This window comes from Somniosus microcephalus, chromosome 4, assembly GCF_052327205.1.
Source record: "Somniosus microcephalus isolate GS21.2 chromosome 4, FLI_Smic_1.0, whole genome shotgun sequence".
Lineage (NCBI taxonomy): Eukaryota > Metazoa > Chordata > Chondrichthyes > Squaliformes > Somniosidae > Somniosus > Somniosus microcephalus.
Genome location: NC_140990.1, coordinates 280,062,723 through 280,077,286, shown reverse-complemented (window position 1 = coordinate 280,077,286; position 14,564 = coordinate 280,062,723). Strand labels below are relative to the sequence as shown.

General features: G+C 43.7%; 1 protein-coding gene across 4 annotated transcripts in view; it reads left to right on the top strand.

The window, feature by feature from the left end:
* The first annotated feature begins 4,418 nt into the window (after positions 1 to 4,418).
* Positions 4,419 to 14,564, top strand: part of LOC147120503 (protein mono-ADP-ribosyltransferase PARP14-like) — a 163,956-nt gene continuing 153,810 nt past the window's right edge. For 2 of the 4 annotated variants that reach the window (XM_085986522.1, XM_085986520.1), the window contains exons 1-3: positions 4,419 to 4,635; positions 10,998 to 11,137; positions 11,226 to 11,265. In XM_085986522.1, the coding sequence (XP_085842648.1) occupies positions 4,443 to 4,635; positions 10,998 to 11,137; positions 11,226 to 11,265 (373 nt within the window). In that variant the 5' untranslated portion in view covers positions 4,419 to 4,442. Of the gene's footprint in view, positions 4,640 to 10,997; positions 11,138 to 11,225; positions 11,266 to 14,564 lie in introns of all 4 variants that reach the window. The other 2 variants (XM_085986523.1, XM_085986519.1) reach the window with 2 other exon arrangements.

Below are 14,564 nucleotides of genomic sequence, written 5' to 3'. Positions count from 1 at the left end.
TGCGTTGGGGAGAGGGAGTGAACAAGGTGTGGGACCTGGCAATGTCGGCGATTGGCACCCAGGGAAGTCTTGTTGCAGCATTGGGGCGGGCAGGCAGTTGAGGCAGACCAGATAAAAGAAACTGACCCATCTATCCTTCTCGGAAACATTTACAGTATTCTAACACGGAGCCTGTGTAAAGTTAAACTTTAAATCAATTCCATGCTTTAATGCCACGGGCAAACTTGTGTTTGTAGAATTCACAGATAATATTAAAGGACAAATTTAAGGGGGAACTGGGTGGCAGAGTGAATAAAGTACAGTAGACTGCTCTTTCGAAACTGTCTTTAAACCATAAGATGGAGTCCTCAATACAAGATGGAACCCGAACACAATCTCACGTAGCATAGCTTCTCTGACAAAATAAGCTTCACAAGCAAAGAGCTCCACCAAGCCAGAACGTTCCTCTGACCTGTACAAGATGAAACCATTGCTTTAACAGTATGAGTGAGACAGACTACTTTAAAATGCCCCAGCTTATTACATTTCTTGTATCTTTGATTATACTCCGCAGTTATCTTCTTGATTGCCATGCAGATAATTTTGCAGTGTTTAATGAAAGATGCAGTGCACATCCTCAGCAAAGGCCTCGAACTTCATCCCCCTACACCCCACCTCAATGAATTCTAAGCTCAACATGATATTGAACTCTTCTACCACTGCCTTCACCTTTGTCCCACTTTTTTGGCCAGTGTTGCACATCTGGCCCTGTCGCCAGCCTCCAGAATCTACTGTACTTGGACCCCTCCCTCTGGCCTCCTACCCTCTCGAGCTTTGTCAAGAAGTGACGTCGGCCACTTCCCTCACACACTCTATCTTCCTGTAAACTTGCAGCACTCTTACCATTAAGCAGTTCTGCTGAAGGGTCCACACCTGAAACATCAACCCCACAAATGCAGAATATTTCCAGCATTTCAGATTTCCAACATTTAGAGTTTTTGTTTTTTGTTTAAAGAGTTACTTGTGGCCAATACACTGACCAGGAATCCGATTCAAGATATAAATAATTCAGATACTGAGAATGAGGTACAAGCTTATGTTGAAGTAGCTAAGGCCAGCAAAACAATGTCTGGGCAGAGATTTGCACTTATAAGAGAAGCAATAATTACATATCAAAACATTCAAATGTCATCGGGTATATTAAAGTAAGTTGGCCTAAGTATTTTCAAAGTATTCCTCATTAATTGTGGGAATGTTATACCATACAAGAATTCTCATTTAAGAATGGCATATTAATGTGCTCAAACAGGACTCTAATCTCTACTATAATGAGGAGTGTGACCATTGTCAGAATCTATGAGGGACATCGAGGATTGATTAATTGATGGGACAGTCAAAATATAAACATCTGGCAGCCAGGTATCAGCAAGGATAATAGAAAGAACATTTCTTCATGTGTGTTTAACCTGTTTAATAAACTAACTCAAAGCAAAGAACCTTTGATGACAACACCAGTACCAGAACAACCTTGGCAGAGGATTGCAGTAGACTTTTGTGAATTCCATGGACAAAAGTAGCCTGTACTTACTCATTATCATTCTAGATTTCTTAAATTAGCTCACCTGTTGAATAACAAGTCATCACATTACTGGAAAGAATATGTTCACTCATTGGGGCATTCCTGAGGAACTTGTTATCAATAATTGAACACAGTTTTTGTTTATAAAGCTTCAGGCATCCACATGATATCAAGAAATGGCTCAGAGCACTGGATACAGCAAAGGCTATGGACCCCGACAACATCCCGGCTATCGTGCTGAAGACTTGTGCTCCAGAACCAGCCGTGCCTCTACCAAGCTGTTCCAGTACAGCTACAACACTGGCATCTATCCGACAATGTTGGAAACTGTCTAGGTATGCCCTATCCACAAAAATCAGGACAAATCCAATCCAGCCAATTACTGCCCCATCAGTCTACTCTCAATCATCAGCAAAGTGATAGAAGGTGTCATCGACAGTGCTATCAAGTGGCACCTACTCACCAATAACCTGCTCGCTGATGCCCAGTTTGGGTTCCGCCAAGACCACTTGGCTCCTGACCTAATTACAGCCTTGGTCCAAACATGGACAAAAGAGCTGAATTCCAGAGGTGAAGTGAGAGTGACTGCCCTTGACATCAAGGCAGCATTTGACTGAGTGTGACATGAAGGAGCCCTAGTAAAACTGAAGTCAATGGGAATCGGGGGGAAAACTCTCCACTGGCTGGAGTCATACCTAGCACAATGGAAGATGGTTGTGGTGATTGAAGGTCAATCATCACAGCCCCAGGACATCACTGCAGGAGTTCCTCAGGGCAGTGTTCTAGGCCCAACCATCTTCAGCTGCTTCATCAATGACCTTCCCTCCAACATAAGGTCAGAAATGGAAATGTTTGCTAATGACTACACAGCGTTCAGTGCCATTAACAACTCCTCAGATAATGAAGCCGTCTATGCCCACATGCAACAAGACCTGGACGACGGTCAGGCTTGGGCTGATAAGTGGCAGGTAACATTCATGCCACAGAAGTGCCAGGCAATGACTATCTCCAACAAGCGAGAGTCTAACCACCGCCCCTTGACATTCAATGGCATTACCATCGCCGAATCCCCCACCATCAACATCCTGGGGGGTCACCATTGACCAGAAACTTAACTGGACCAGCCACATAAATACTGTGGCAACAAGAGCAGGTCAGAGGCTAGGTATTCTGCGGCGAGGTATTTCTGACTCCCCAAAGCCTTTCCACCATCTGCAAGGCACAAGTAAGGAGTGTGATGGAATACTCTCCACTTGCCTGGATGAGTGCAGCTCCAACAACACTCAGGAAGCTCGACACTATTCAGGACAAAGCAGCCCGTTTGATTGGCACCCCATCTACCACCTTAAACATTCACTCCCTCCACCACTGGTGTACCTTGGATACAGTGTGTACCATCTACAAGATACACTGCAGCAACTCGCCAAGGCTTCTTCGGCAGCACCTCCCAAACCCGCGACCTCTTCCACCTAAAAAACAAGGGCAGCAGTTGCATGGGAACACTACCACCTCCAAGTTGCTCTCCAAGTCACACACCATCCTGACTTAGAAGTATATCGCCGATCGATCATCGTCGCTGGGTCAAAATCCTGAAACTCCCTACCTAACGGCACTGTGGGAGTACTTTCACCACATGGACTAAAGCGGTTCAAGAAGGCAGCTCACCACCACATTCTCAAGGGCAATTAGGGATGGGCAATAAATGCTGGCCTTGCCAGTGACGCCCACATCCCACAAACGAATACAAAAAAATTCAGAACTCAAATTGGCTTCGTGTAAGTTATTGCTAGTCCTTATTATTTATCCACAAGCGAACGGAGGGATTGATGATCTGTACAAACTGCAAAAGAACTCTCAAACAAAAGTATCCTTTCCTAATGTCACTGAATTACAGATCAATTCCAATTGTAGCTATAGATAATAGGCCAGCATAAATTAATGATGGGAAGGCAGATTAAAAACTACTGTTCCTGCAGTGGAAAACATTCTGAGGCTAAAATTGCTGAGCAAAAAAATAATAAACTAGGTTGACAAGAAAACAAAGGAGTCTTACCAACATTTCTTTAACATATGATATTCAGTTAGGATATTTGCAGAGCTAGATCCTGATAATTAAGTAAAGACCAAAGTTGAAGGGAGAAATCATATTACAGTGAAAGGCAAGTTCAGGACTCCCAAGATCATATATACCAGAAGCAGCTAATGGCACTAAGTTCAAAGGAGAATGAATCATGTCAAGATTTGTAGGCTTAGAGTGAGTTAGCACCAAAAGAATCATGGCCTGAAGATTGCATTGTTCAAGGAGTATCTGCTCCAGCTGATGCATCAGTAAGAATACCAGGAACACCAGAGCCTGAAATGAAAACGTCCAGTGGCAAGATTGTGAGAAAACTAGTGATAGAGATGATGAGTTGTTAGTAGCAAAAAGCTGCTGGAGGGGCTCTCTACCCTGAAGTCCAGTTAGGATATATTTGGTTCTTTCGCTCAAAAGAATGGAGAGAATGAACAAGTTGACATTTCAGGCTGGGCTTTTCTTCAGAACTGAGAAATGGAAGATTTTTTCCCCCACCTGGCTGAAGCATGAACCCTGGAAAAATACAGGAGTCTTACATCAGATGTATTTTTAAAGATACACGAGGCAGTTGCAAATATCAATGTTTATAAATTTGATTGTGTGACTTGCAAGGCATACAATTCTCAAAGTACTTTTAAACTGTTTTCTGGCACTGAATTTTAGAAATATCAAAGAAAATAACCTTGTAAACATGAACTCCCTACTTAAGCACAACTTGGCCTTTAGTGAAGTTTTGTTTCACAAGAAACGAAAGTGAAACCAATGGGACAATATTGTAGCGACTGGCGAGTTTTCATTCGCTTGTGGAAGATGGCGGCAGAAGCTGCTTATCTGTATCCTCTATTAATTGAGGGCGACTGGAGTCCAGACATCGCTAAACTTTTGAAATCAAAACTGCAGATTTATTTCCAAAGTAGAAAGAAATCTAACGGCGGAGACTGCATCGTGGAATATGAAGATCTCTCCAAAAACCAAGCAGTGGTGCGGTTTGCCAGTGAGCAAAGTGCGTGAGTTTCTTTAATCATTTACAGTTCACACTTTCAGACACAACTCGTTAGAATTCACAGTTACACAAAGTCAAATCCAACTTTTATATTGGAAAATCGCTTGTAACAGGCGAGGTCAGTTAAGGAGGGGGTGAGTGCGGCAGCCTGGGAACAGTTGGAATTTCCACAGCTTACTTAAAAGCTTACTCATTTCCGCATTGATCGACTGTTGATTGCAAAGCCCAAAGTCCCCTGGAGCAAATAGGCAGCTGCTGAGCTCCAGAAAGCAAAAGGCAAATATTTAACATTTTGACATAGTTTTAATACTAAGTATGCAGGGCTCGCCCACTCAACAACAACTTACCACTGGCGATTTTTAATCATCAGCTTCTGGAAGTGAATGTTGTCGAGTTTCTCGGCAGGGAGACACGACGTCTATAGACATCTCCCTTTCAACTTACTGATGTCAGTTTTATGGTGGGGGTGGGGGTCACAGCATGAAAAAGAGAATGCGTGTAATCACAAAGTTGAAAACAAATGTGCATAATATTATTGAAAAGACAAATCACACAGACCAAACAAATGCAATTTTCGTTCAAATGTGTGTGAAGTTGATGAGTGTTCAGTAATTGGTCCCAACAGGGATGGAGTATTTTTGTCTGTTGGAACTAATACCATGATTAACTAGAAACCTTCATTATGCTTATAACTCTGTAATTTATCGATGTTCTTGATAATCAGTGTTTTAAATGGTAAAATGGGGGGCAAAATAGAGCAAGTGTTGTGGCCAAGCGATGGGGCGAAATGGGGTTCGTATTCGAGGATCGCCTATAGGGCACACAGTCATGAGAGAAGGGATCTACTGACTGATATTACTTGGGACAGAAAGCTGAACAAAACAAAACAGCCTGGGAACTGGATCAGCATTTTGGAACAGAAGCCTGAGCCATGCTACCAACCCGGCAATGATAAACTGAAATAACAACAGAAAATGCTGGAAAAACTCAGCAGGTCAGGCAACATCCGTGGAGAGAAATTTGAGTTGACGTTTCGGGTTGGACCCTTCTTCAAAACTGAAAAGAAAAGAAACTAGATCGGAGGCAGGGCTGCGATCGGACAAAAGAATAAAAGAAACAAAAAAGTAAAAGAGATTAGAAGCTAGACGAGATAGTAATAGGCTGGGATTAGGTGTAAAGTGTACTGGCAGGGCAAGAGATAGCTGCCAGGTGTGAGAGAGAAACAAAAGGAAAGGGGGGGGGGGAAAGGAGTGGAACAATTACAAGAGAAAATGAAATGGGGGCCGAGCTTATGATCTGAAATTGTTGAACTCGATATTGAGTCCGGAAGGCTGCAGACTGCCTAATCGGAAGATGAGGTGCTGTTCCTCGAGTTTACGTTGAGCTTCCGTGGAACAATACAAGAGGCCAAGGATGGTGATAAACTGAACTCGTACCGCCCCGCTCCCCTACCCCATCCTCCCTTCCTCTCCACGAGCTGTTGAAGTTCAGTACTGACAATGCAAGTGCAGCACAAAATAAAACCAGTGTCATTGGACTGTCAGTCGCCATTCCGTTTTAAGAGGCTTGAGGAGAAGGAAACTGATCTGTTCAAATATCGCAGGTAGCGATATTGGCATTATGTTGGACATAGTCTGCAGACTGAACGTCAGTGAGCCGGAAGCTTACATTTCGTTGTACTGCACTTGTGCACTAACAATGACAATAAAGTTGATTATGATTATGAGAAGTGGTGATCTGCTGGTCAGAGGTGATAATTTCAGATTGCATACTAAATAAACATTGAAGCAAGAGACTACGGACAGAAACAAGTCTCTAGAAAAAACCTCAAAAATTCAAGTTTTCTTTTTTAAGTAAGAACATAAGAAATAGGAGCAGGAATAGGCCACTTGGCCCCTTGAGCCTGCTCTGCCATTCAATAAGATCATGGCTGATCTGGGGCTCAAAGCCACTTCCCAGCACACTCCCCATAACCCTTCACTCCCTTATCTTGCAAAAATTTGTCTATCTCCACTTTAAATGTATTTAATGACCCAGCCTCCACAGCTCTCTGGGGCAGAGAATTCCACAAATTTATGACCCTCTGAGAGAAGAAGTTCCTCCTCATCTCAGTTCTAAAAGGACGACCCTTTATTCTGAGACTGTGCCCCCGAGTTCTAGATTTCCCCATGAGGTGAAACATCCTCTCTGCATCTACCCTGCCGAGCCCCCTCAGTATCTTATATGTTTCAATAAGATCACCTCTCATTCTTCTAAATTCCAATGAGTATAGGCCCAGTCTGCTCAACCTTTCCTCATAAGTCAAACCCCTCATCTCTGGAATTAACCTAGTGAATCGTCTCTGAACTGCCTCCAATGCAAGTATATCCTTCCTTAAATAAGGGGACCAAAACCGTACGCAGTACTCAAGGTGTGGTCTCACCAATATCCTGTACAGTTGTAGCAGGACTTCCCTGCTTTTATACTCCAACCCCCTTGAAATAAAGGCTCGACCTGCATGCTAACTTTTTGTGTTTCATGCACAAGGACCCCCAGGTCCCTCTGAACTGTAGCATTTTGTAATCTCTCTCCATTAAAATAATAGTTTGCTTTTTTATTTTTCCTGCCAAAGTGGATAACCTCGCACTTTCCCACATTATACTCCATCTGCCAAATGTTTGCCCACTCACCTAGCCTGTCTATATCCCTTTGCAGATTCTTTGAGTCCTCTGCACAACTTGCTTTCCCACCCATCTTTGTATCATCCGCAAACTTGGTTACATAACACTCGATCCCTTCATCCAAGTCATTAATGTAAATAGTTGGGACCCCAGCACCGATCCTTGTGGCACCCCACTAGTTACCGTTTGCCAACCAGAAAATGACCCATTTATCCTGACTCTCTGCTTTCTGTTAGTTAGCCAATTCTCTATCCATGGAATATATTACACCTAACTCCGTGAGCACTTATCTTACGCAGTAACCTTTTATGTGGCACTTTATCGAATGCCTTCTGGAAATCCAAATACACCACATCCACTGGTTCACCCTTGTCCACCCTGCTTGTTACATCCTCAAAGAATTTAGCTACAAGGACAGGTTGGAGAAGCTGGATTTGTTTTCATTAGAGCAAAGGAGGATGAGGGGTGATTTGATAGAGGTGTACAAGATTATGACAGGTTTTGATAGGCTAGACAGGGAAAGGCTGTTCCCACTAGTTGATGGTACAAGACTAGGGGATACAGATTTAAGGTTTTGGGCAAGAGATACGGGGGGATGTGAGGAAAAACTTTTTTTACGCAGCGAGTGGTGAGGAAAATCCATTGTTTTATCCAAGAATTCCCTAAGCACAAACAGAGTGCTGGGTTTTGCACCGAGGTGTTTTTTTCTGTTGGAGCTGGATTGAGGCAGAACTTGTGACCCCCACAACCGTTTTCCTGGGTCATGACGGATTCACTAAAAAATGAGGGAGGGCTCTCAGTGGTATCTCTGCAGTTGCTATTGCAGGTCGTGAATTGTTAAGGGGCTCCTGTCATTGCAGTTATGTCTTGATAGGGGTTCATCCAGGAATCCCACCCTGTGAGGAGGAAGGAACAAACAGCTGCAGCTGCAGGGAGAGTAAGTAGAGGGAGAGCATGTTTGGAGGAAGCCTTACTCTCTCGACGGAGTTTATAGGCCCAGAACAACACACCTGCAGTTCTCTGAGGAGCAGTGCAAAAGGAGGCTTTAATTCTTGAGGGAGGTAATGACAGAGTAATAACACGTATTGCTTGTTGTAATCAAGGTCACTGCAGCCATGAACATCTTTGCTTCCGACACACAGATTTCAAACAGCATTGTCGTTTTAATGGTTTACAAAAAAGTCTACAAACTGTTTGTAACTCCAGTGTGAGCCCTTTGTGCCTGTCTGAAATGTTGCCACCACCACTTGCGTCAGCTCGTGTTTTCTCGGTAAATTCCCAGTGCCTCCTCTGACTCACTATTTAAATCAGGTGGGATGCAAATTTCTGTGCTGGTGTTTCACATGGTAAGAACAAAAGGTGGTGCATTGTCACCAGGGTTTTTATGATTAGTCTGTCTGGCAGTACTGAGTCTTCTGATTAACCCAGAAACAGGGGTGAGTGGCAAGGATTAGCATATAGTTGTGAGGGTAAGCATTGGAACGTTAGTGGCAGCACAGTGCAACACCAGGTTGTGTGTGAAAGAGTTCAGTAGAAAGAGAAGTGTTATCTCTTGTGCTACATTACCCCAGTGCTACAGTTTCTCGTGCTACTGTAGAGTTTCACACAGGAGCCCTGTAGGCTGTTTTCCTTTTTATAAAACCAGGTTTTTAAATGAAGCACTTAAAAAAAAGAAACGACTAGGTGATGTAATATGGTGAAACATGAACGTGATACTATGGAACGCAGATTCAATCGCCCAGTTCCTAGAGGCTGCTTTGGGGAGATACAAGCGGGGGGTGGGGTGGAAAGTGGGAGGAGACTCTCTGAAGACGTCTCAAGCAGCTCTTAGAGGCTAGCTGAGAGCAACATCAGCAGGGATGTGGAATCAGTTACCAACATCCTCAACCCAGGGAGACTGGGGGAACAACACACAGGGAGATACTGCTTGTGCATAGAATCTTACAGCGCAGAAGGAGGTTATTTGGCCCTTCATGCCTGTGCCAGCTCTTTGAAAGAGCTATCCAATTAGTCGTACTCCCCTGCTTTTCTCACATAGTCCAGCAATTTTCTCCCCTTCAAGTATTTATCTGATTCCCTTTTGAAAGTTACTGTTGAATCTGCTTTCACCACCATTTTAGGCAGTGCATTCCAGATCATCATAATACACTGTGTAAAAGAAAATTCCCCTCATCTCACCTCTGGCTCTTTCACCAATTACCTTAAATCTGTGTCCTTTGGTAACTGACCCTTCTGCCAGTGGAAACAGTTTCTCCTTATTTACTTTAACAAAAGCCTTCATGATTTTGAGCACCTCTATTAAATTTCCTGTTAACCTTCGCTGCTCTTGGGAGAACAAACCCAGCTTCTCTAGTCTCTCCATGTAACTGAAGTCCCCCATCCTTGGTACCATTCTAGTAAATCTCCTCTGCACCCTCTCCAGGGCCTTGACATCCTTCCTAAAGTGTGGTACCAAGAATTTGAGACAATACTCCAGCTGAGGCATAACCAGTGATTTATAAAGGTTTAGCATAACTTCCTTACTTTTGTACTCTATGCCTCGCTTTATAAAGCCAAAAGATCACATACGCTTTTTAAACAGCCGTATCAACTTGCCTTGCCACCTTCAAAGATTTTTGTACATATACCCCCAGGTCTCTCTATTCCAGCACTCCCTTTACAATTGTACCATTTAGTTTATATTGCCTTTCCTCATTCTTCCTTCCAAAATGCATCACTTTACACTTCTCTGCTTTAAATTTCATCTGCCATGTGTTTGACCATTTCACCAGTCTGTCCATGTCCTCCTGAAGTCTGCTACTATCTTCCTCACTGTTTACTACCTTTCTGAGTTTCGTGTCATCTGCAAACTTTGAAATGATGCCCTGTATACCCAAGTCTAGGTCATTAATATATATCAAAAAGAGCAGTGGTCCTAATACCAACCCCTGGGGAACACCACTGTATACTTTCCTCCTGTCTGAAAAACCGTTCACCATTCTCCGCTTTCTGTCCCTTAGCCAATTTCATATCCACGTTGCCACTGCTCCATTAATCCCATGGGCTTCAATTTTGCGAACAAGTCTATTATGTTGTACTTTATCAACCACCTTTTGAAAGTCCATACAGACACCATCAACTGCAATACCTTCATCACCCTTTCCATTACTTCATCAAAGAACTCAAATCAAGTTAGTCAAATACGATTTACCTTTTACAAATCCGTGTGAGTTGTTATTGATAAATCTTTGTTTTTCCAAGTGACAATTAATTTCAGATTAATGTCTCTAAATGTTTCCCCACCACCGACGTTAGGCCGACTAGCCTGTAGTTACCTGGTTTTCCCTCTCCCCCTTTTTGAACAGGGGTGTAACATTTGCAACCCTCTCGTACTCTGACATCCCTGATAAATATTTGCTCAGCGATTAAGTTATTTCCCGCCTGTGTGGAAGCACTTTGACTTTACTTGCCACCTTTTCTGATAGTATTGTTGATATTTAGGACCTGCCGTGTGGTAAATTAACCTGCACTCTGCTATTTTGTGTCACTACACACTGAAAGATGAATGTGTTGTAATACTGCACGAGACTCTGAGGAAAATAAACATTAATTTCCACTATTCCTATCAATACATTTTATATTATTGAAGTATTTCTTTGATACATGTTGCCATTTAAAATGTAATCTAGAACTTACAACTGCTCCTCCTAATGTTTTCTTTAGCAAGATGTCGTGTATTGGAGAAAGAGGCTCATGAAATTGATCTACAAAAGAGGGGCAAAGTTAGTTTTACTGTCAGACTACCTCAGGCAGCCGCTGGAGGGGACTGGGCAGGAGCAACACAACTGACTCCAGAACAATATGTAAGTTTAAATGTATATTGTGTAAATTGTAAATATAAAATATAGTGTAGGTTTCCTTTTAAATCTTGAAATTTTTGTGCTTTAACAGGACCTGAATTCTGTAAGAAAACAACCCAAAAGAGAAAAAGGTACTTATACTTTCTTTGAAAAAGTTAAAACATTGTTTCACCCTGTATGGAAATATTCATAGGAACATATTCCTCCTATTGACAAATTATGGGGAGCTCAAGAGGGCAATGCAAGAGTGTCTTTCCACAAGCAGGTTGATGTTTGTTTGTGGACTGAACGCTACTAGTGCAGAATATGTGGAATTGAGTGGCTGAGACAGAAAGTAGAAGAAAAAATGATGTATAGATCAATTTAAAATATTTTAGTTAGGCGTTAATTGTTGGATCCGTGATTCAGAGGATATGCTGTTATTAAATAATCACACGGATGCTGTACATCAACAATAAACAGGTCTTTACTGGAGGAGGGTAGTCTCAGGACTGGGGGTACAGAGGCATGCGCAAAGCTTATATACCGGTGTGGTCACTGCCGGTACTACAGTATACAGGAGCTGTAAAAGTAGTTCTGACTTAAAGGCACATACACTACAATTCCTCCCCTTTTAGATTAGTAATACCCCTAATATTCAAATAACAATTAACATTTCAACATGTACATTAAACAACAAAAGTCCCTTTATAGATTCAGTCTTTGGGGTGGCTTCCTGACCCTTTCGGGATAGCGCCTTTCCAGAGGTTCTTGTTCTTGGTGCAGAGGCAATTCTGACCCCTTTTCATCGGGTAGTTCATCGGGTTCCACTGCTACTGGGTCTGAAGTAGATGCTACCGGTATGTCGGGTTCATCCCCAGGTACTCGAGACATGGGGTTGACGCGTTCCTGTGACACTAAGATCTGATCGACGTGGCGTCTCACAATGTTCTCCCCGACATCCACTGTGTACATTAATGGCCGCTGCCTTGTACATATCGTTCCGGGTTGCCATTTCTCTGTTCGATAGTCACGGGCCAAGACTGGTTGCCCTACATTGAAGCTCCTTGTCGGCTTCTCATTGATGTGCTGGAATTGTTTGTCCTCAACATTTCTTTGCACATTTGGTCTGAGCAAGTCCAGATGAGATCTCAACCTTCGGTTAAAGAACATCCTGGCCGGGCTCTGGTTGGTAACTGCATGTATCGCGTTTCGGTAGGCTAATAAGAAATTGTCCGTCTTATGCTGTAGTGGAATTTCATCGTCGCACATGGCCTTTATCGCCTTCTTAAAGGTTTGTACGAACCTCTCAGCCAATCCATTTGTGGCTGGATGATACGGGGCGGATGTGTAATGCCTTACCCCATTCCTTTTCAGAAATTTTTGGAACTCGTCGGACACAAACTGTGGTCCATTATCAGAGCAAATCTGCTCTGGCAAACCGTTTCTGGCAAATATGGTCCGTAGGACTGCAATCGTTTTCTCTGTAGTGGTTGAAGACATTTTTATCACCTCAGGCCACTTTGAATGAGCATCCACTGCTATTAAGAACATTGAGTCCATGAATGGACCAGCGAAATCAATATGCACCCGTTGCAATGGAGAGGAGGGCCACTCCCATGGGTGTAGAGGGGCATGTGGTGGTGCATTTTGGACCTTCTGGCATCCTAAGCAGCTCTTAGTTAGGTCTTCGATTTGTTGATCGATTCCCGGCCACCACACATAAGCCCTAGCAAGGCTTTTCATTTTCACTCCCCCCAGATGACCTTCATGTAGCTCATTTAGCACTCTCTCCCTTAACTTGGGTGGAATCACCACTCTGGATCCACACATCACTGTCCCCTGGCATACTGACAGCTGTTCTCTTCTGGATGAGAATGCTGGCAACAGTGAGTCGCCATGTGTTGGCCATCCCCTCACCGTCAATTCATATACCCGCGACAGCGTCGGATCATTTCAGGTCTCCTCTATATCCGCGTTTGTTACTGGCAATCGTTCAATTATTGATGAATAAAATATCTCGATAGGGTCCACTGCTGGTGCTTCCTCCACAGTAGGCAGTGGCAGGCGCGATAGCCCATCAGCGTTCCCATGCTGTTTCGTGCCTTTATATTCCATTTCATATTGATTCGCCCCTAGAAACAGGGACCATCTTTGTAACCGCTGTGCAGTCATCACTGGAATGCCCTTCTTAGGATTAAAGATGGAGACAAGTGGTTGGTGGTCAGTCAGCAAGGTGAACTTCTGCCCATGCAGATAGTGGTTGAATTTTTTTACTCCCCATACTAGGCTGAGGGCCTCCCTGTCAATCTGGGCGTAGTTGCGCTCGGCTGAGGTTAGTGACCAAGACGCAAAGGCTACTGGCCTCTCCAACCCGTCTGGGAATTTGTGCGACAGCACCGCTCCAATACCATAGGGTGATGCATCACATGCCAAACGAATTGGTAGTGCTGGGTTGAAATGGGCCAACACCTCTTTTGATGTGATCAATTCTTTACACTTCTGGAAAGCTCATCTACGTTCGTCATCCCACTCCCATGGTACCCCTGTTTGCAGTAGGGTGTTCAGTGGGTGTAATACTGTAGACAAATTTGGTAAGAACTTGTGGTAGTAGTTCACCAGCCCGAGGAACAACCTCAGTTGTGACACATTTTCCGGTGCTGGAGCCTTGACTACTGCCTTAGTCTTGTCAGGGGACTTATGTAACCCCTCTTCATCGATGACGTGGCCACAATACGAGATCTGTTTCTGGAAAAACTCGCACTTGTGGCGATTAGCTCGTAGCCCATACTCCTTTAATCTGGTGAGCACCTTCTTCAAGTTGGCGAGGTGATCACCGTCATTTTCGCCCGTGACCAAGATGTCGTCCAAATAACACTGGGCCCCTGGAATCCCTTGCAGGACTTGATCCATTGCCCTTTGCCAAATAGCCGGAGCTGATTCTACTCCAAACACCAGCCGGTTGTATTGATAGAGACCTTTATGAGTATTGATCGTAAGGTATTGTTTCGAAGCTTCTTCTACCTCCATTTGCAAGTACGCCTGGGCTAGATCAATTTTGGTGAAGCGTTTACCTCCAGATAGCGAGGCGAAAATATCCTCAATTCGTGGAAGCGGATATTGCACCATGTGAAGGACTGGGTTCACTGTCACCTTAAAATCCCCACAGATGCGGACCTTCTTTGGTTCCCCAGGTGTATTACTCAACGACCTCTTCATTACAGGAACGATGGGTGTAGCCCACTCGCTCCAGTCCACTTTGGACAGTACTCCTGAACGTTCCAACCCTTCCAGCTCTGCTTCGACAGCTGGTCTGATCGCATAAGGCACTGGTCTGGCCTTAAGAAACTTTGGGCTTGCATTTTCCTCTATTTTAATCATTGCTGTTATGCCTTTTAGAGTTCCTAGTCCCTCCTGGAACACTTCTTTGGCGTCAGTTAGCATTTTTGAC